The sequence below is a fragment of the Xenopus laevis genome, chromosome 1L (genome assembly GCF_017654675.1).
Source record: "Xenopus laevis strain J_2021 chromosome 1L, Xenopus_laevis_v10.1, whole genome shotgun sequence".
NCBI classification, from domain to species: Eukaryota; Metazoa; Chordata; class Amphibia; order Anura; family Pipidae; genus Xenopus; species Xenopus laevis.
The window spans coordinates 115,934,918-115,957,861 of NC_054371.1; the positions used below are offsets into that span (position 1 = coordinate 115,934,918).

General features: G+C 40.2%; 1 protein-coding gene across 5 annotated transcripts; it reads right to left on the minus strand.

Moving 5' to 3' along the window:
* Nucleotides 1-839: 839 nt before the first annotated feature.
* Nucleotides 840-21,111, minus strand: isyna1.L (inositol-3-phosphate synthase 1 L homeolog). 5 transcript variants are annotated; one of them, XM_041580951.1, is made up of 12 exons: nucleotides 21,080-21,105; nucleotides 19,149-19,325; nucleotides 9,176-9,295; nucleotides 7,648-7,809; nucleotides 7,140-7,269; nucleotides 6,864-7,057; nucleotides 6,245-6,394; nucleotides 5,688-5,903; nucleotides 4,590-4,754; nucleotides 3,166-3,279; nucleotides 1,557-1,774; nucleotides 840-1,298 (listed from the first exon to the last, which is right to left on the minus strand). In XM_041580951.1, the coding sequence occupies exons 3-12, from the start codon at nucleotides 9,287-9,289 to the stop codon at nucleotides 1,070-1,072; spliced, it is 1,692 nt and encodes a 563-aa protein (XP_041436885.1). In that variant the 5' UTR covers nucleotides 9,290-9,295; nucleotides 19,149-19,325; nucleotides 21,080-21,105; the 3' UTR covers nucleotides 840-1,069. The 5 variants fall into 5 exon arrangements, with proteins under 5 accessions (XP_041436885.1, XP_041436883.1, NP_001086783.2 ...); XM_041580949.1 differs by lacking the exon at nucleotides 19,149-19,325 and having other exon boundaries at nucleotides 21,080-21,111; NM_001093314.1 differs by lacking the exons at nucleotides 19,149-19,325; nucleotides 21,080-21,105 and adding an exon at nucleotides 12,637-12,664.
* Nucleotides 21,112-22,944: the final 1,833 nt, after the last annotated feature.

A 22,944-nucleotide genomic window follows, 5' to 3' on the forward strand; every position in this document is an offset into this window, starting at 1 on the left:
GATTATAAGGATATAATTTACAGGATATTCATTGTGATGCCATCAGATATTATAGGAGGTCACTAATATCACCTGTATCTCATGAAAGCTGGTAATGCTGTAATAAATTGTCAGCCCTTTTTCTTTTGTACAATATAAACTGATAAGTAATTGGCTGAAAGTTCATTCTTGGACACAAATACATCACAATAAAGCAAAAAGTAGACATACTTCGTACTGGTGGGGTTTGAGAAAGGTAAAGATTGAAGATCCTCTGCTGTTCACCAATACAGCCTCCATATGAGGTGCATAGAACATACCCTTTCAGATTTATATCTTGCAGATATTTCCCATTATGGTGTAGTTTGTTATCTCAACCTAAAGTGAATAGTATACCTCTGCCATACTAAATATTTCAGAACTATCCAGCCCTTTCTTTTTCTGCTGAGCTGGGAAATGCAATACATTTGAAGTTTCCTCAGCAGGAATAACATGTTTGAGATCCCATGGGTTAAATTCTGCACGTCTCTACAAAAGGAGGCTATACTTTGAAATGATTTGTTAGATGATGCTGGGGGCATTTTCTTTTTATCAAATATCTTAGAAAATTCCCAGAATGTGCAAAGATAATTTGAAAAATGTAGAAATAAGCAGGTTTATTTAGGCAGCTGAAGGTTTCCATGCATGTACGTTCATGATGTTCTCAAACGTGCGGCTCAAAGCTTCACAGATGACAGGGGGTAGTTGAGTAAATATGTAAGTATAGACAATAAAAGCTGGACGTGATAGAGAAATTATAAAGCACAATGTGCATGAATATTAATGTGTGAGTAGAGAAAGATAAGGGACACAACATCACACGCTGTCAGAAGTTCATTTTATTGAGCTGGACTAGTGGTGGTTGGTAACCAAACCACACAGATAAGGAACTTCAGTCCCGGAACATCTCAAAAACACAGCACACCACTCTAGCAAGTCTAAAAATAAAAAGCACTATCAGTATCAGTGCAGTCAGTAGCTGTAATGTCAGTTTGAGGTTTCTAATTTACAAAGGTCCAGTTCTTTCTAAAAAGTCGTGTCAGCATCTCCTCTAATTCTCAATCTCAATGTCGCTGCTGATCACAGTCTTCCCCAGTCCATTGGAGTGGCTGAGGCCATTGCTGATGCCAGGAGGATGGAAACCATTGACACCGTTCCCCTTTTTACTGGAAATAGGGTAAGCATTACAATCTACGCTTGGCCGCTTGAGGCTGACAAAGCTTCTTTGCATCTTGTGCTCCAGCATCATGTGGTTTTGAGGAGAAAGACCCAAGCAAGCCCTGGTAAGGAAAGAAAACATTAGGATTCTTGTTCCTTACTAAAGAGCATGCAGACCTAAGGGAAATGCCCAGATGCAGAGATGAGAAAGCTTGAACTGTAGACACATTAGAACTTATTGAGAGTTCAGTTCTTATTCACATCTTCAATAAATCAGGCTACGGTCATTAAGATCAGCAAACATAAGTCAGAACAAGAACATGCTATTTCTAAACAGGATATTTAGATAATATACACAACAGCTACTGTATATACTGTACCGTAGGATGTTCTCAATGCAGTTCCTCTGCCTGAAAAAAGCATTGACTACCGGGGTCCCTGCAGGAACAAGAGGAGCCTTACACAGGAAGCTCAGAATGGAAAGCACACTGTGGAATGTCTGGAATTCTTGGTCTGTCTCAGTGCGGAAAGTTATTCTCTGACAGAGCTCAGTAAGAAGCACTAAATCCAGGAAAATTGGGCTGGCAAGCAGGGAGTCCTGTGAAAGAAAAGGAGGGGGTTTACTTTTTGGTTATGACAATAATCACATTATCTACAAAGAGGATCATATAAAATTATGAGCAGATCCATAATGTGACATTTATTTTTCAAACAACTCAGTAAGAAGCTACATAGGTAGGTTTGGGAAAAAAAAAGTTATTTTTTGCCTTTAGAGCTTGCAGTTTCCCAGCAGTTGTTTAACTGTAACTCACCTTGCCCACTGCACAATGAAAATGGCAATGTCCACCAGACCATTAAACCTCCTCAACTATAACTCTCTGTTCTTGCATCTGTGAAAGTACAAATCAATATAGACAAATCCTGCCAGCACTGAGCCTCTCAATACCACTTGTAGTCAGCTTGGACTGGATATTGCACTTAAACCCATATCGGTTCAAACAAATGAATGCCAAGCAGACTAGCTCCTGCTACATTCTCACCCTAGATACAGTGGCTGCACAACAGGATTTATTTGACAGTGCTATGATGGGATTAAGGGGTGGCAAAAAGCCAACGCTTGTAACTTTAAGAGCAGAATTTCCAATTTTTAACCCCTATAGTCACATTGCACTAGTGATGTGGAACTTTTTGACACGCTTGTGCGCTGAAGTTTTGAGGAGCAGAATCACCCCTGCTTAGCCCCCACAACTACTATTTATGTCACAACAGCACAGCTAGGTCAGTGAGCAGTTCAATTCCCCCAAATTCACATATTACTGATCATTCTCCTTGAGCTGCTGTCTGAATATCTGGAAAGCATGAACTGTAGGGGTCCCCAACCTTTTCTACATGTGAGCCACATTCAAAAATAAAAAGATTTGGGGAGCAACATGTGCTTTAAAAAAGTTCCTTGGATGCCAAATATGTTCTGTGATTGGCTATTTGCTAGTCCTATGCTGACTAGCAGGCTACATGAGGCTCGGTTTGGCAGTTTACCTGTTTTGATGCAACAAAAAGTTGCCTTTGGCTTTGGGGCAACTGGGAGCAACATCCAAGGGGCTGGTGGGCAACATGTTGCTTGCAAGCTACTCGGTATCAGAAAGTTAGGCCATAGTTCTGGGTGTGTTAATGCTGCCCTTTCAGAGATCTTTCTTAATTACTTGTCTCATCTCTAGAGCCATAGGCTGCAGTACAGTTTGATGTTTCAAGGCATACAAAACTTACACAAGAATGGCTGGCAAATCTCAGATTTAACTTACAAGATAGTTAGATGACATATGCAAAAGAGCTCATCAGATAATGGATTTTCTGTTACGAGCACTGAATACCAAAGGTTTTATTTGTGGTTAGTTGGCAATACCAGAATGCAAAGCGGAACACCAAACTAGTGCATTGGTCGCCTGTATGAAGCAAATAAATACAAATAAAAACAGATAAAAGGAACCTTACCTCGCATGTATTATGCAGAACAATAGTGTTGGCTCCCCCCATCATTATTTCTGATGTGTACTCATCCATTGCCCTTTTACTGTCTCCCACATAGGGGACATATTTAATCACCACCTGTTCAATGAGAATAAGAATGCAGAATTTCACACCACAGTGCTTCCAATGTACAGGAATGACATGAAGGAGCATAAAAAAATAACAAACATTTAAGGGGTTCATGCCAAGAGATCCGTACTGTTTGACAAGTAAATAAACTATTTAGCATTATAATTTTATCCCGATTAAAGTTCCCTTTCTGTTATTCAGTTCAATGAGTTGGCTTCGGCTACATTATTTTAGGAGTTAGAACCAACAGTGCAGAGAATATAAACAGTCAGGTAGCGAAGGCTTTACATTTATAAATAACATTAAATACAAAGAAAAAAATTAATTAATAATAATATTGCTTAGAATAATATTTTCTTTTATTATGAAATATTTTTATGTTCCAAAATAATACAGAATAAATGCAATGTGATAAAAAATACAAACTGTAAAAAAAAGTGCATTTATGTAACCCTGAGGATAATGTTCTTATGTTATAATTATTCTTACTTTATGAAGATAATTATCCCATTTTAATTAAGGAAAAATAACGACCTGGTCCAAAATAATTTAAGAATGAAAAAGTGTAAGTAGTATGTGGCACTGCAAATCTAGTATGTTAGCCTTTTCCCCAGCATGCTTTGTTAAAACACACTACATCTAATCAGTTAGCATTTTTGTCACATGATTGTATACTTCCTGTGCAGCAGCCATGTTTTATGGGAAAGCAATAAAAAGGCGACCAAACCACTGTGTCATCCCAGTTAATATAGTTGTCTGTTTGCTTATGTGGAAATTGATTTATAAGCTTGGAAAAGACACCAAATATTATGTGACCCCTGCACTGGTTAACAAAGTCCTAAGTAAGAAGACAGCTTGTAGCCTCTGCAGTCACATGAGAGCTTGACAGATTCTTCTGCAGCTTTACTACTATTTCTCAGAGCTACAACAGAAGTGAACTGCACACTGACAGATCTCAATCGCCTTTTCTTCTGGGCAACAATCTCCCTGAATTGCCTTTGCATGTCTTCTTCTTCTGAAAACAAAGCGCCGTGTGTGCTTTAGCGCAGGCGACTTTTCATTATAGCGAACGGGAAGACACGCAAAGGCAGATTGTCGCCCAGAAGAAGAGGCGATTAGTCGCCAGGCGACTAAATCTCCCCGAATCTGCTCGTGTGGACTGACCATAAAAGTTAATAAGTGCATTTTCCTTCTAACTTATAATTTTCTGCTCTTTGTAGAGTTAGTCATTACTAAGGAACTACGTAAAGAATAGATTTGCTATGCATATATCTTGAGGGTTTTACAATGGCATGTGCAGGTGGGCTAGTAGTACTCACACAGTGGTCTGGTTTCTCATTAGGCCCATAGAGAATAGGGTTAGACTGCACCATATCATCCACCACGTTGCTTTTTGATATTTCTTTCGACCGAAACTGTTGGGGTGCCGAGAGATTTTTCCCATCATTATTCCCCAGATGGTTGTAGCTTACAATGGAGACAGGCTGTGAGACGAAAATGAGAGAAGGGTTCACAACAAAATGAGAAAACGAAGTACTGGGTTACAGGCAAAATCCAGAAAAGCTAGCAAGTAATATGTCCAATGAATTGTTCCTCCCAACAGCAAGGCATTCTCCAATACATACTAATAAAATAAACCATGAGGCGCAGGAAGGGTGAAAGTAGGAGAAAAATTCAAGTATAGAACACAGCATTAGAATATTAACTAACAGATGCTGATGAGAAAGAATTATAGTGAAGTCACTATGCAATTCCACCGGCTCCTAACATTCCCAACAATGTAGCTGCAATGTTTGGGAACGTGTGGACCACAGGTAAAACCGTCTTTTGTGTGTCCTACTGTCAAGCCTTTAATACTGATAGTGCCATGTTGTCTGACGATGTCACTTATATTTGGCACATGCCAGATGTATAATGTGATCCACCTATCAAAACGGTCTAACACACCCTGTTGCTCACCAATCCCTTGGATGTTGCACCCAGTGGCCTCAAAGCAGGTGCTTATTTCTGAATTCTTGGCTTGAAGGCAAGTTTTGGTTGAATAAAAAAAACAGATGTACTGCAAAACAGAGCCTCTTGCGGGCTGCCAGTTCACACAGGACTACCAAAAACCAATCACAGCACTTAATTTGCACCACCCAGGAACATTTTATTCTTGTGTTGCTCCCCAACTATTTTTACATCTGAATGTGGCTCACAGGTACATATGCCCATAAGCACCAGGCTGGCAGATTTTGGCAGACAGGCTGCTGTAGATATCAAACAAATATCATTATTTGTTTGGCCTGAGGGGGGCTCTGTGTGCCTGTGTACTAGAAATACATTCTACTTTTTCCTGTTTAGGTACAATTATTCCTAGAATACATAATGTGCAAATGAGAAACCAAACTTTATACCTAAATCAGTTTTGCTATTACCTTGAGACCAGCGCTGACTAGGAAATCCATCAGAACAGATTTGATCTTGGTCTGCCCAGACTTAAAGTCATCTCCACCAATAAACACATTATGCCTGATGGCCAATTCGATAGCCCCTGGGACAAATGTGTTTTGAGGAGATCCATTGATAAAAGCACAGCCCTCCAGGATGCTGGCTACTGCAAACATTGTGGATGGAGACACTTCAAGACCATTCTGTGAAGGAAGAAGAAGGTGTTACCAGTAATCTTACACGGGATATGCCTGTTTTAGTGGTGCAGTAAAATTATATTCCCTAAATTAAACCAATGATTTAGTTTCAACTCCTTATACCAACAATACAAATAAACTCCCATGACTGAATATACAGAAGGGGAAAAGTAAAAGTATTTATGGTTACTTTATCCCCTATAGTAAACAACACCTTTTACTAATCATGAGACAATGCCATGCAAATGACATGCACTGTTAGCAAACACCACAATATCACAACACATGACATATTAACACTTTTTAACATGATGAGAAAAAGGTACAGCTAAATCAAATTTACTCACCTCAATAGCTTTAAGTAGATTATCAGCCGTATCATTCACCCCAGGAATAATGTCACAGAACCGTTCAGTGTTTGCTGTCCACAATACAATAACTTTGTCTACTCCACTGGTCCTTTTAAAGTCCTGTATATCTTCTCGAATTTTCTGCACCTAAAACGTTTAATTTGAAGAAGGTCAGGTACATGGGTGGTTCACCACTGAACCCCTGTCTTCCTGTCACCTCTCGTAATCAATAAAAAGCTCCCTGTTTGTTACACACAAGTCTGCTTTTTTGCCATTAGTCTACACATACTATACTACAGGTTGTGTAAACTAAAACTACTTATCTGCATATTTAAAAGTAGATATGAATACATAACTCCACTGACTCTCCTCTATTCCCAATTTCTTCTTACTGTACATGATCCTATTTACACAGCCAAAGAAAGGTGCAGTTGTCAGACTGTGCAAGTGATTAAGGAGGGGGTAGGAACTTAAGAACAACATGACAACTACAACACAGTAATATTCCGCCATTTAATGTAGAAATGCAGTAAAAAGAAGGAGAAATTGTTAGATTCTAAAGTTTGAGGCATCTTATTTTTAATAACCAATTAAACCCGGAAGCAACGTGAATTACCTGTTCAGCTTTAGTTCCATGGATGGTATGGTCAGCTCGGTCTTCCTGATTGGCTGCAATAAATTCTGGGATGTAGATCGATGGCCTTGGCTTCATCTTCTCCATATATGGTCTTAACTGTTCCTGAAGCTGCCAGTCTAAAACCTCTGCCCTAAACATGGCATCGGCCAGGTTCAAGGATGAGATATCCCAACCTAGGTACAAAAGAAGTGATTGTCATAGAAAAACAGATATCCAGAGTCGGAACATAACAATATGTCTATATTACTGGCTTACCATCAAAGACTAGATCGTTGGGATTAACCATGGGCAGAAGGTCTCTGAAAGGGACAAAAACTTCCCCAGAAGAACCTCTGCCCAGACACACAGTGGATGATTGGAACAGTGAGCCATAGTAATTTGCAACCTGTAAGGCAAAAAAAGGGGGGGATGGAAGAAGCCTTTTATAAAACAAAATACACCCATCAACAATCCTTTGTAACACTTCTCAGTTATCCATTGCATTATTAAAAATATAAGTAAACTAGCACTATTTGATAAGAAAAGCAGTAAGGCCTAAAGAATATATATATTTGTATATAGTAAGTTACTGTCTCCAATGCAATAGTGTAATTTTTCAATATTTCTCTGTGTTTAGTAATAGGATATTATACAATATAAAGTACTACCATTTCATTCATTATACTGAAAAACTAAGTATGATAAAAGAGATCACATATAAGCACTAGACAAGTGAATGAACATTTTATCTTCAGAAATGAATACATAGTGTGTGTGAATATACCTTTTTTCCTGTTTTGGTCATCCAAGAAAGCCCCAGACGATTGGCTAATACAGCTGCAGTGACAGTGGTTCCATTATTTCCACCCCAGCCAACCAGCATGACACCAAGTTTGGGAACTTTTCTCTCTGTGTGGAACGTAAACTTGGTGGAACACGGTTTGACCTGAGTACAACAAGAATAAGTAAAGTTAATGCAGCTCACATTCAGGAGCAACAAAATAGATCCTTCACATGGGTCTACTCTTGGATAAAATGAAACAAAAGTGAAACCTAAAATCATATGGTCATCAAATGAATAAACAGTCATGTATGATGTGCAGGACAAAAAAGATCTTACACTTGTCCTCCATTATCATCTGATCGGAATAAGAATATTGGCTTTAAATTGTAAATGTACCCTACACATGTTACTTTGTCAGCAGTCACTTATCTCTGTGCACCGACCAACAAAAAGCTTATCAGTACAGAAATGTGTTAAATCTACTCTTGGGTAATAAGGCTCTAAATAGGAATTTTTATTGTTAAAATTGAACTGTATTTGATTTATCAAGCATTGTATTCTCTTAAATAACATGAGCATGTTTAATTGTTTAATGCAATAGGCTGCAAAACCAACACCATTCTTTTCTAGGCAACTAGATTGTCTCACAGCCTTGAGTCCTGCGCGGGTCCATTTTTTGGAACCCGTACCCGCAACCTGCAATTCACAACCCTTTGTTTCCATTAAACATGATATATATTAAAAGTAAGTTGCTACTTTGAAAGCTCAGCCAATGATAAACAAAACTCCATTTAGGAGGGGTTCCCAAACTTTTTCATATGACTTTATGTACCGGCCCTATTCAAATTTCGCTAGGCAAAAGTGATGGCTATCTTAATTTCACTTTGAAATGATCGCACTGCGAAGTAATGTTAGCGAAAAGTCGCCAGCATTCGGCGACAAGGACACAACTTCACATTTTACTGAATTAGCCTAGTGGTAAATGAGGGGTAAATATTAGACACCTCCTAGTGATTATAATTGCTTCCCCCATTACCCTGGGCTGGTGCCCCTGTTAACTTCTGAACAAGCACCACAGAGCCATCGTCTTCTGCCACTTCTTCCTTTTTTAGTGGCCCTGGGCCAACACATGTGCAGTAGAGTGATAAAGGCAGCATTTTGCTTAGAGTATGGCTTTTCACTCTACTGCACGTGCACCGGGTGCGAAAATGGAAGAAGAAGACCACCTTCAGATGTTTGCTAGAAGTATCCAGGTTTGGTGCAGTTTTATGCTAAATGAATCACCAGTCCACGGTATCAGCTAAGTTATTATAATCACTGGGGAAGGGGGGGTGCCTAAAATTTGGCATATGCATTTGCCTAGACTCAGTAATAAACAGCACTCATATATATTAGATAGCTACTGTAGCTATCCAAGTTCCCTTAGAAGAATGACAGCAAAAGTTACTAAATCGGGCCTAATTTTCCATGATACTGTATTAGGCTTTAATGATCTAAATGCAGTTTATCAGGACCAAATGACACTTACCTTGGTGACACCTTTCTCCTCATAGACTTGTGTGGTGTCATAGCTGTAATCGGCTTCTATCACATCCTTTAAATATCGCACGTGTGGGCTTTCCACCTTGAACATCTCAGCCATATTGAACTGTGGAGAACAGAAATATCATTGGAACACTTTTCATGCTTCATAACTCTGGAAACAAGAAAAAACTGTTGGACTTTGATGTTCACTTTCTGAAATAGCGTCAAGTTTCCCATAATTCTTAGAACAAAATTGCAAGGAAGAATTTCTTAATTGTACCGATTGTATTATATAGGACTGTTTTAGGACATATGTAGCCATAAGATCATACATGAATTTCAGACCTTTTTGAACATCTGACGACCTAAGAATATTAATCGATGCAAAATATTGAAGTTATAAATCAATGACATAACTAAATATGAGCTTTTCTTTATTACAAATTGAAACCATATATTACTTGCTGTTGTTTCATAAGTCTCTGCTACCTCTGGCTATCCAGCTGTTGTGGAGCTTCTACTATGCCCTCACAAAGAAGGATTGGCTAACGAGTCACAGGTTAAATAAACTAGCCACAGGCTACAGGAAGTTAACCCTAGATGTCATGCTGGAAGAATGCAAGAAATGGACTTTACAGTAACCCCAGACATGCCAACAACACCACAATGAAACCACCTTTAAAGGGAACAGAGGCCGCCATTAGAAATCACGGGGCCCCGTACAACAAGCCCACCCTCACGCCCAAGCCCCACCCCATATCCCGCCCACTCCACATCACAGTTAAGAGACCACACAGACATCAGTGCTAAAAAAGTAACCACACACAAGTTATAAAAAGCTATTGATGGTCAGGACCCCCTTATAAGTTAAAAAAAATTGGGGCACCAAAAAAAAAAAATTAAAACATTTTTTTTAAAAAAAAATTTAAACAAAAAAAAAAAACATTGGTGGCAGGGGCCTATAGAATATTAAAATAATACATTGGTGGCCAGGGGATTAAAAAAAAAAAACTGGTGTTCAGTAAAAAATTGGGGCCCCTAAAAAAAATTATTTTATTTTATTTTTTTTAAACAAAACATTGGTGGCAAGGGCCCCTTCCTTACAAGTTAAAAAAAATTGGGGGGGCCCCAAAAAAAAAATTTATTTTACATTTTTTTGTAAAAAAACATTGGTGGCAGGGCCCCTTAAAAGTTAAAAAAAAAATTGGGGCCCCAAAAATTTAAAAAAATATATAAAAAAACATTGGTGCCAGGGGCCTATAGAGTATTAAAATAATACATTGGTGGCCAGTGGATTAAAAAAAAAACAAAAAAAAAAAACTGGTGTTCAGTAGAGTTGAACTCAAGGCTTCAGGACTTTAACTTCGCCTCCTTTCGTGACTTTGGGTCTTTTCGGCGCTTCAGGACTTTAATTTCAGCTGTTTTCGTGACTTCAGTTCTTTTCGCCACTTCAGGACTACAATTTCGGCTGTTTTCGTGACTTCGGGTCTTTCGCCGCTTCAGGACTTCGGCTTCAGCTGTTCGGCACTTCCGCATTTGGCAACCTGCGAAATGGCCGCAAGGCTCGGGCGCTCGTAAGAGGGGCTGGCTCTTTCAAAAATGCAGCACTGCCGGGCCCCCCGTCAGGCCCAGGACTTGTCGTCCCCCCCTGATGGCAGCCATGCCTCTGAATCATATGTGCTGAACTGTATAAGCAGTATGGTGTAGAGCACTTTAAGTGGACACTTCAATCATGCAATTACTGTTTCCAGCAATGTTCTACTCAGGCTGCTAATAGCTCCGGAATTTCCCAGCAATCACAATGGACTACATTCTCTTTGCTATATGCAGAGACAGGAGGAGGGGAGGCTGCGTCACTAGGCAACAGGACTGGGGGAAATTGGCATCATACAGACCCAGGAAATTGCCCTCTTCAATAGCACATATTTATACAGCACTAACTTTTTCTACATAGGTATATACATTGAACACACAGAGTCAAATACAAAACAGCCACTAACAGACACAAGGGTTAAAGGGGTTGTTCACCTTTAAATGAACTTTTAGTATGTTGTAGAGAGTGAAATTCTGAGATAATTTGCAATTGGTTTTCTTATTATTTGTGTTTTTTAAATGATTTAGCTTTTTATTCAGCAACACTCCAATTTGCAGTTTCAGCAATCTGGTTGCCAGGGTCCAAATTGCCCTAGCAACCGTGCCTTGATTTGAATAAATACTGGAATATGAATAGGAGAGGACCTGAATGGAAAGATGAATAATAAAAAGTAGCAATAACAATACATGTGTAGCCTTGCAGAGCATTTGTTTTTTAGATGGGGTCAGTGACCCCCATTTGAAAGCTGAAAAGAGTCAGAAGAAGGCAAATACTTTAAAAATAAATAATGAAGACCAATGGAAAAGTTGCTTCGAATTAGCCACTCTAGAACATATTAAAAGTTAATGTGACGGTGATCCACAATTTTTAAGAGAGTCCTGTGCAAAAGAGCTCACAATCTACCCACGATAACAATATATGTAAGCTTATTGTAAACTAAAAGGGGAGAGCGAACTTTGGCTAAAGCACACAGGCTGTGGATAGTTCCTGAGAGCACAGACAGACAGACAGACAGACAAACGTGGCCCCTGTAGGCAGCAGATTGCGCTGGCAGGCAGTGCATTAAAGGACCAGTAACATCAAAAAATGAAATTGTTTTAAAGTAATAAAAATATAAGGCAGTGTTGCCCTGCACTAGTAAAACTGCAGTGTTTGCCCATGGGGGCAGCTATTCAAAGGAGAAAAGGCTCAAGTTACACAGCAGATAAGCTCTGTAGAACATAATGGTATCTGTTATACATTAATTATCCTGTCATATAGCCCTTTTACAATTTCCACCATTGCTACTAGGCAGCTTGTTTAAATGAACAATAGTAGTGTTTGTGAAGCAAACACAGCAGTTTTACCAGCGCAGGGCAACACTGTATTATTATTTTTTTTTTGGTTTTACTGTTCCTTTAAATGGAACAGCAGACAAGGGCGGGGGGGGAAGGAGATGAAGCTGCTTCCTAGTACGAATGAATGAGAAGAGCAGCCATACAGAACGCACGCATTTTAGGACATCCTGCTGCGAAATACCTGTCCTGCGTGCGATGTCCTATGCTTTCGGAATGGCGCATCGGTTGCTTTTACCGTCGCCCAAATGCGATCCGTACAGCCACGCTTATAGACATGCCGTAGCCCTGCCCGGGGCAGCGCCGCTTTTACCCACACAGTTGTCCCGGCTCTTAGTCATGACCCCACGCACGTGTATAGGAAAGAAAGTACAAACCCAGGGCACGAGCGTCGGTGCAGTTTAGCGTGGACCAGTTTAGCGTGGACCCCCCCCCCCAACAACACCATCCGGCAAACGAGTCTAGCCCCGCTCCTTATGTATATCCACCCATCGGCACGGAGCTCTATTAGGGTGAGTGGTGGGAGCCGTCACTTACAGTTACTGTGGGCTCCAGAAGGTGTCACCGCTGACAGAAGATGCCGGCTTCTTACGCAGTTCCCTTGTTTTGTAATGTCAGTGTAATCTGACCAAGTCACTCTCCTCCCTCCCCTCGGTCTCTCCACTTCTAGCCACGCCCACCCGCCTCTGGTTACAAGAATCTGCCTGCCCAGGTGACAGAACACAGAGTCCCATAGCATCTCTCTACTTGCTATTCAGGAAGGGCAGTAGGGCCCGGTTTACGTCACTTGGGGCCCAGGGCAGGAATCCAAGAGGGCGGTGCTATTTCTGATAACTGCCTCTACATGATACACTTTATCAAAAATAATAACTGATATCATGTGAGAGTTTTGTCTGAGGGGAGAGGATGAATGTATGTAGGTGAGAGGTGCATGGTGGGATGTATGTATATTTATATAGCACTCATTGAGAGCAAAGCACTGTACAGCAAAACAATAAAGTAGTAGTAACAAACAAGGAGCACTGCATTAATAAGGAACACTAAGTATACTATTTGAAATACAATTCACATAAATATAATTTCAATACAGATAAAGTGCTCAGTGTCAAGGAGACAAAAAGTCAGTTACAGATACAATTCAGAGGGGTATTAGAGTGCTGTAGGTTACAGTGTGTGACACTATCACATAAGTGCCAGTTCCCAGTTAGGGTTGCCACCTTTTCTAGAAAAAAATACTGGCCTTAGCCCTGCCCAAAGCCCCACCACCAATCCTACCCAAAGTCCCATCCATAGTGTGCTGTGCTGTCAGTTTGCCAGGCTGTCCGCACCACACAGCTCTTCTGTTTACAACTGTCCGCATGCTCCCCCTGCACTCGTGTCTTTAAGGACATCAGTCACGCTGCCCACAAATTTCATCACCCGAGACTGTGACGTCACAACATCACGTAAGCACCGTGACGTCCCAGGCGCCGCAGCCCACATAGCTGGGGATTTCGAGGAGGGAGCAGCAAAGCTCCCTCCTCAGAATGTTACTGGCCGTGTAATTGACAGTATTTTTTTTTTTAATACCGGCACTAGCCTTGAGACCTGTGCCGGTTAAATACCGGCTGGGTGGCAACCCTATACAGTGCGACCTAATTGCTACAAACACAGGGGCACCTAAAGTTCCCTGGTGTAAACTCACATGTGCAGACTGTGGAAGAGGAAGAGGGGTTCAGACAGGCATACCTCCCAACTGTCCCTTTTTCGGAGGGACAGTCCCTCTTTTGACAGCTCAACCCGCAGTCGCTCATTTGTACTGGAAAGTCCCTCTTTTCTCTGCACCGAACAGCCAGAAAAAGAAACAAAATTTCTCACTTAATTGGCTTTTAGCAGAGAGCCCAGAACAGCTAACACATGCAAATAAGATACTTTGTAACAATTTTGAGACACAAAAACACAGTTTAGATAAGGAGAAATATTTTCAAACTTTCATAACCTGCCAAATTTTGTAAAACAAACATGGTAATTAGGGGGTGTGGCCACAGAAAGGGGTGTGGTCAAAAAAATGTCTGCGCTACATGCGGGAAAAAAAATTTTGTCCCTCTTTTTACTTCCAAAATGTTGGGAGGTATGAGACAGGAGATAAAGGAGCAATCAGTGCTGGGAGGCTGAGGGCAATAAACTAGAGGCCCAGAGGGACGCAGGCTGATGTGCAAATTGTAATTCCAGTCAGTGTCGGACTGGGACAGCAGGGTCTCACCAAAAACCCTTAGACCAGGGGCCCACCCAAAAACCTTTAGACCAGGGGCCCACTCTAAGAATTATTTTCTTACTCTCCTCACTCAACCTCTATTCTCCTATTCAATTTTCTTTACATACTATAACCTATTATTCCATCTATCTAGCCTCTTTTTTCTCATAGAAATAGGGAATGACCATGAAATAGGCCAAATGTTTAAAAAGCAGGAGGGCCCACTGACACCTGGGCCTCTGGGAGTTTTCCTGGTATCCCAGTGGGCCAGTCCGACACTGATTCCAGTATGTTGGCACTCTAAAAAATACATGATGATAATAATAAATACAATAGTACTGTGTCTTTACTTACTTGGGTACTCTTCCTTAATTCTCCTTTTCACTTCACTACAAGTTCATTAACTTTTTGAGAAATGATGACACTTTTTAATATGTCAGTAAAAAATAATGGTTGCCAATAAAAATTGATTTAAGTATGTCAGAGGTCTGGCAACTCTACCTTATGGGATATTGTCGTCTGTGTAATAAATAATTTGCTGTGGGGCCCAGTAATATGTAGTTATGCCACGGGTGTTATCTTAATACAGAAAAAAAGATTTTCAGACAAGTCTCCAATTTCATGCTGTAGTTAAAATGAATACACATAATGGGCAATATGTAAGACTTCAGAGGTCTCACATGTTCTTGTTTGTGATAACACAATTCAATTCCTGTTAAAAAAACATATTTTATTTGTTTACTAAGCAATTTAGAGGACATTATAGACAAATGGCAGGGGACCTTTTTACCCATAAAGTGGATCACCGTACCAGAGGCCACCCCTTTAGACTAGAAGAAAAGAACTTTCATTTGAAGCAACGTAGAGGGTTCTTCACAGTCAGGACAGTGAGGTTGTGGAATGCACTGCCGGGTGATGTTGTGATGGCTGATTCAGTTAATGCCTTTAAGAATGACTTGGATGATTTTTTGGACAGACACAATATCAAAGGCTATTGTAATACTAAACTCTATAGTTAGTATAGATATGGGTATATAGAATTTAATTAAAAGTAGGGATGGGTGTATGTATGGATGCTGGGTTTTCATTTGAAGGGGTTGAACTTGATGGACTTTGTCTTTTTTCAACCCTATGTAACTATGTAATTTGCAGTGAGCATTTTGTCCATCCTGTTGTGATAAAGGGCAAACAGTTGCACACATTTACGGTACACAAGGAAACAATTGAATGCCATTTTAACAGCGTCAGTCCATAGCTGAGCTGACTATTGTTATTGATATTTTGCAGTGTCCCCATCCCCATATAGTTTGCCAAAATAAGCCAATTTGCAGCTATACTGGTGCAGCATGCACAAGTTGCAGCAGACACGAATTAGTGGACATTTGGGGGCCGATTCACTAAGCTCGAGTGAAGGATTCGAATGAAAAATACTTCGAATTTCGAAGTATTTTTTGGGTACTTCGACCATCGAATGGGCTACTTCGACCTTCGACTACGACCTTCGACTTCGATTCGAACGAAAAATCGTTCGACTATTCGATAGTCGAAGTACTTTCCCTTTAAAAAAAACTTCGACCCCCTACTTCGGCAGATAAAACCTACCGAAGTCAATGTTAGCCTATGGGGAAGGTCCCCATAGGCTTGCTAAACTTTTTTTGATCGAAGGATTTTCCTTCGATCGTTGGATTAAAATCCTTCGATTCGAAGGATTTAATCGTTCGATTCGAAGGATTTAAAAAAATCCTTCGATCGATCGAACGAACGTTTAGCGCTAAATCCTTCGACTTCGATATTCGAAGTCGAAGGATTTCAATTCGAGGGTCAAATTTCGAAGTATTTTTTACTTCGAAATTCGACCCTTAGTGAATCTGCCCCTTGAACTATTCTGTTGAAATAATAAGAACGTTGGTGATTTGTATCTGAGCTATGTAAACTGCATTGTGTTCATAAATGCACACTATAGTTTCATAACAGCCCTCTACACCTCAAGGAAAATATTCTGACTATTTCTGCAAAGACTGCAGGGTGAGTTTGCATTTATGACACACTATGCAAGGAATTTCAAGTACCTTCCCTGCTGTTGTTCACTCAATGACTGATACATTTCACATACATTTGGGCGAATGCCATTCAGTGTTATTATAGTGTTTGGTGCAGTGCACAACGTAGCCTCTTCAATAACTACAGTAACATTAAAGTGGTTATTTGTATTATCTTTAGATACAAGAATTAATGAATCCTGCAAATGGCTTGGATACCTCAGGGTGCACAGTATGTGGGGCATAGCTACTGTTGGAGAATTACCAGGAACTCTCAGTGTGACAGTAGCCCAGGGCTGGAGCTTTTGTTCTTGCTGACTGTAATATGAAAATGTGATTTTAGTAGGTTATCTTAAATACTTCAAGGCCCTTACAAACAGGCGTTTTTACCTGCACTCCCCTGCTTTCAGGTTCAGCCACAGGGGAGCGCAAGAGTAGATGCAGTCAATTATTTTGAAGGGGGCTGTACTCACACAGACGCATGTATGCACCTAACGCATGTGAAATGCAACTTGCTGCATCCCAACCTGCGTTTGGCACTTACATGCGTCTGTGTGAGTACAGCCCCTTCAAAATAATCAACTGCGTCTACTCCTGCGTTCCCCTGCAGCTGAACGAAAGAAAGCGAAATGCATGGGAGAGCAGGTAAAAATGGCGGTGTGTAAGGGTCCTTACCATACAGAGGCTTCATCCAAAATGATGAGAGATGCATATAATCCAGCTATCTGCTGAGTATCTATTTTAGGCACTCTACTGACAATATATTTGTACACATTATTCTGGGTGTTCTGTGATACACTAAGGCTATGGGCACACATGCTGAAGGCTCTGGTTGATGTCAGCCTGTGTATTTTTGCATTTTTTGTATATGTTTGCAAAACAGGTTATTGGGTTTTGGGGCCATTATAATGTGCTGTGGGGCCCAGCTAGTTGTAGTTATTCCACTGGTGCAGAAGATACAAAATGTGGCAAGAACCAACTAACCTTTGTTTCATTACATATGATGAGGTGCAGAGTCCATGTGATGCTGTGTGGAAAGAGACTCCTGATAATCCCTATATGGTAGGTGAAATCATTAAGTAATATTCATTATGCAGCTAGATTAGCAGCTGGAAGCACAATCATTATTGCAAATTCAATACTTATCACTATATATATCACCTGCCACTTAAACCAAACAAAAGATGCTTTGGTTGATATATGGCACCAAACATAGATTTCAAGTATTTACTCTATTATCTCTATACAGAAATAAATCCTAGGATAAATAGTACAGATACAGCTTGCTGTCCGAAATAAACTCCAGTCTCAAGGGGGGATGGGCAAGCTCTCAGTTTCCAACAAAAGGATTTTAGTATGATGTGGAGCAGGGATCCACAACCTTTTGAACCCGTGAGCAACATTCAGAAGTAAAAGGAGCTGGGGAGCAACACTAGCATGAAAAATGTTCTTGGGGTGCCAAATAAGTGCTGCGATTGTCCATTTTTAGCCTCTTTGTGGATTGTCAACCTACATTGAGGCTCTGTGTGGCAGTGCACCTGGTTTTTATACAACCAAAACTTGCCTCCAAGCCTGGAATTCAAAAATAAGCGCCTGCTTTGAGGCCACTAGGAGCAACATCCAAGGGGTTGGAGAGCAACATGTTGCTCACGAGTTACTGGTTGGGGATCACTGATGAAGAGAGTGATATCTTGAGACAATTTGCAATTGGCTATCATGTTTTATTATTTGTGGTTTTTGCGTTATTTAGCTTTTTATTGACCAGCTCTCCAGTTTGCAACTTCAGCAATCTGGTTGCTAGGACCCAAATTACCAGTGGCGGATCTACCGGAGGAGCAGGGGTGCGATTGGACCAGGGCCCACACCCCCTCAGCCAGTAAGAAGATCGATTCTGGAGGGTGGCCCGGCTGCACTGCCCGTGCCCAGGCCCGGCACTGGCTAGTTACTTACTGCAAATTACTCTAGGAACAGTGCACTGATTTGAATGAGAGACTGGAATATGAATAGGAGAGGATCTGAATAGAAAGAAGAGTAAACAAAAGTAGCAATAACAATAAATTTGTAGCCTTGAGGTAGTGTGCCTGCCCAGCTAATCCGGTGCTGTGAATACCCAATTGAATCCAAATCCTAATTTGCATATGCAAATTGGGTCAGAAAAGGAAAAAGTGGAAAAACTTTTTTACTTCCTTGTTTTGAGATGAAGTGATTGTCCCTTCCGGCCCATAATTTACATATGCAAATTAGGATTCAGATTCAGTTCAGCCGAATTTGGCCGAACCCAAACCTGCTAAATAATGCAGAATCCTGGATTTTGTGCATCCCTAGCAATTTTTGATTCAAAGACAGTCATACCCCCTGTTAACAATATTATTGCATATGTATTAATAGAGCTGCGACAATATTGAAAAATGTGGTGGTACAATTGCAGCTTTTTTATATAAAGTTTTGCTTACAACACATTTGTTAATTCCCCCTTGGAGCCTCTGGGTATGTGACCACTCAATGATTGGGCAGTTGAACATTTTGCCTGACAAATACAGCGCATAACGGCAGATAGAAGTGTACTGAACTGATGAACCAATACCTAGAGAGATGGGGGTTATGGGCTGGTCTGTTGTTTTGGCTCACAACATTTATAAAGTGTACTGGTGTGAATTTATTAGGATTGTAATGACAAACTGGTGTAACATGAATGAATATTAAGATGCTGAATATGCAGATACATTGAGTGCAAAGGCAAATAAAGCAGTGTTTTCTGTTGTGTAACATTTGCTTACCTAGCATCCAATTTATGGAGACATATAAGCTAATGAGTAGCTATTTATGGTATTTCACTGGCTTGCATTCAGTAGTGAGAGTATACATTTTGAAAGAATAGCATATTGCTTGGCATGCCTCCAAAGCCCTGTGTGTGTGTCTGGCCAGTCTGAACAGGCTTCCGGGGTCTTAAGAGTCTAGAAGCAGAAATACATTAAATAGTTGCACGACAGGTAAAGTTTAGCTGTTAATGATGTTAATCACAGTTACAAAACCTGCATACATTTCTTAATCCTTCTTTATGAGGAATGCATAGACAGAAACTGTAAAAAAGAAATGCCATTAACTTACTGCAGCACCCCAAATATGAAAGAAATGACCTATGTTTCCAAAATTATCCCCCAGTCCTTTTAATATTACCATGGTCAGCCCACCCTTATTGCCCAAGGCCAGGGCCGGAACAAGGGGTATGAGAGGCGGGGCAGTGTTTGTTTGATTCCTAATCTATCAATTAGAAACAGGAGTTAAATCCGCTCCTGCCTCTCCGCAACCCCCCTCCCCCACTGCATTGTAGCGCAGACGCATCAATTAAAAGAAATAGTAATCGGCAGAGAGGGGGATTTGAATGCTATAGAGGAAACAGACCCTGTGGTCTAGGGCCCTAGCAACCAGATTGCTGAAAATGCAAATTGGAGAGCTGCTGAATAAAAAGCTAAGCAACTTAAAAAACACAAATAACAAATAAAGAATATCACTCTCTACTAGGGATGCACAGAATCCTTTGTGAAAGATTCAGGCGAAAACCAAATCCAAATGTGCATATATATGTAAATTATGTGTATATAATTATATATAGACACCAGGCAATCCTGCTGGAAATGCCTGAATCCTGAACCGAATCCTGGATTTGGATCTCTACATCATATTAAAGTTAACTCAAAGGAGTTTTTAAGATTCAGAATCAGTGATGGGTTTCTACTGCGGTGTCTTTATGAGAATGTGATGATTCACACTGTATTCTGGCTGAACCTCTTCATTAGCCAACTATTAGCCTCTCCTGTTGGAATGCTACATTATCAATGTGCACAAGCACCAACACAAGTAAACAATTTTGCTCTAAACCACGTATAGTGCATGGCCTCACAGCTAAACCTTGGCCTCAACTAAATTGCTGCAAGTCAGTCATCACTGGTAAACACATGTCGTTTGTAACAAAGTTATATGCAGTCTGCACTATAGGAAAGGACAATTTCCATTCCAGCAGGGATCTATTAATTAAAATGAAGACTGTATCTGTAGTTCAGTGTGAGTATCCTATCCCATTGTTTGATTGCTCTATTAATATTCATGGCAAGAGATTAATTCTAGCAGACAGGAGCAAGTAAATGTAGAAGTGTAAGGGCTGACAGACTAAAGCAAGCTGGATTCCTTTGTGCTATGATACTGTTGTGAGTGCCAAAGCATCCTGTCGCTGTCGGAACGGCTAATGAGAAACTGGATGGAAGAAGGAAGTGGAAATTTCCAGGAGCCGGCACACGGTTAGTGGAAAATTCCAGTGCAGCTCCATGCCAAGCATCCTCTGTTAGCTCTAGGCATGCGTCACCACATTAGCTTATCATAGCTCATTAGCAAATCATTTTAAGGCCAATGTAAAATGGCAATTGCTTTTATAAAGCACTTTATTAGAGGGAAAATTGTGGAAGCACTCAAGGCTAAATCAAAATATATTTAAATATAATGGAAGTGCTACTTACAATACACTTCCCTGGGCCCCTGTCTCATAAATAATTCAGTATAAATGCAAGTGCATGTTTACAAAACAGGGGTTTTTAGTTACCAAAGTTATGATCATAAAATTGAAAAGCCACCATACCACGTCAAGGTAAACCCCATATGGCGGTCCCTAACTTATTTTTAAAAAAAAAAAGATTTCTCTGCATAATAGCATTACCTGTGTTCAGTGTGTGTTGAGCATTGGTTTCAATTTGAAGGCTGAATCCTCCCCCGCCAGTAAAGGCTTTTAAGAGAGAGGGATTGCCCAAACCAACGCCCACATTTAAAAGCGTAGGACCACCAATAGTTTTAAAGGGTGGGTATGGGGTGCTATTGAAAAACCACATGAAGCTATGCCACAGCTTCAGGCCAATATACTATATTAGAGGGTAACTTTGGTAACTAAAAACCCCTGTTTTGTAAACATGCACTTGCATTTATACTGAATTATTTATGAGACAGGGGCCCAGGGAAGTGCATTGTAAGTAGCACTTCCATTATATTTAAATATATTTTGATTTAGCCTTGAGTGCTTCCACAATTTTCCCTCTAATATTTTATAAAGCACTTTCCTTTACTTAGATGCAATAAATGCAGCTGTGATCAAATCAACATATCAAGCAATGCTCATCTGACAAGCAATGAATAGTAAATAATTATAAATGATCCGTCAATCACTAGCATGCATAGTTTCCAAAGTTACACTAATGCCACTGGTGTAATAATAGGGGATCTGATCCAGACTATGCAGGGAGGGGGGGGGCTGGTTTATATCAGACCTCTACTCCCCTGGGCCTTTGTCAAGTGATTAGGGGGTATTGGGGTGGACCTGGCGAGTTCAAGTTAATGCCCCCCCTTTTTTCTTTTGTATTACACAATCCACATCAATACAATACTTAGCACCAATACCAATAAAGCCCAGTGCACATCGTGATAGATTAGTACACCTTTCATTGGCAGCACCCTGTAATGGACCATACAGATTCTCTACCCCAGCATCACATAATAGATTAGCATATCTACGCTACACTGCAATCCCTCATACTACTAAATTGCACTTCATTTCTTTCCCCAAGAAGCTCCATCTAATTAGACCAGTGCTCTTTTTCTCCACTGATAGTCCCCTGCAAAGTCCTGGCAGACTTTTCCCCCTCTGAAGCACCGAAAGGAGGCCACACAGTACTATTGGGGAAAAATTGTTTGCATCCCCCCTTATGTAAGGAGCCCAAAGTTCTTTCCATATACAGTAAGTACCTAGTTAGTAATTTATCATGTTTTATATACATTTTTCAAAATAACAGTATGCAGTATATTATGTTTTCCTTAATATCATCAGATTTAAAAAACATAAGACAAAAATTGTCTTTCATTTGCACAAAAAAGTGCTCTGGTTCTACAATTTGACTTTTTATCAGATGATATCCTCAGTCCAAGAAAAAATATCTTTCTTTTAAAGCTTGTGCGGTGATGTTCTTTCTAAGAACAGTCTTACCCTCCCCAGACACAGGGCATTGTAGATTAAGTTCTTATCTCCTGGTCACATATTCCCACATTAGGATTATATCCATGTCTGTGAAGGTTATACTCCAACTCCAGCACAACTGAACATGCTTTTAAAAGCTGCCAGTGCAGTGGGGAGCTTTCAGTGAGTCACGTGACATCACTAAGCTCCAATTATAACCAATATCACCAAATATATAATTTACAGGATATTTATATATATATATCAGACAGGCTTCTTATCCCATGAGCACAGGGGCTCATTGCAACACTCTTGTGACTATAAAGGTGAGGAAAAAAAGAGAACCCAGCCTGAGATTCCTCAAAGGAAGAAATACACTTGGTGCAAGGCATGGTGAAAGGTCTTGATAAAGTTCTTAGGAAAAGACCGAAACTTTGACCTGCTTTTAAATATATACTAAATAAAAATTCAAATTGTTTACTTCTATAAATGTTCCCAGCAAAAGTAACAGATTTTCACATCATAGTGATCTTCCTCAGGCATGTTTATCTATTTAAATATATAAGGTACAAGTAAAGGGT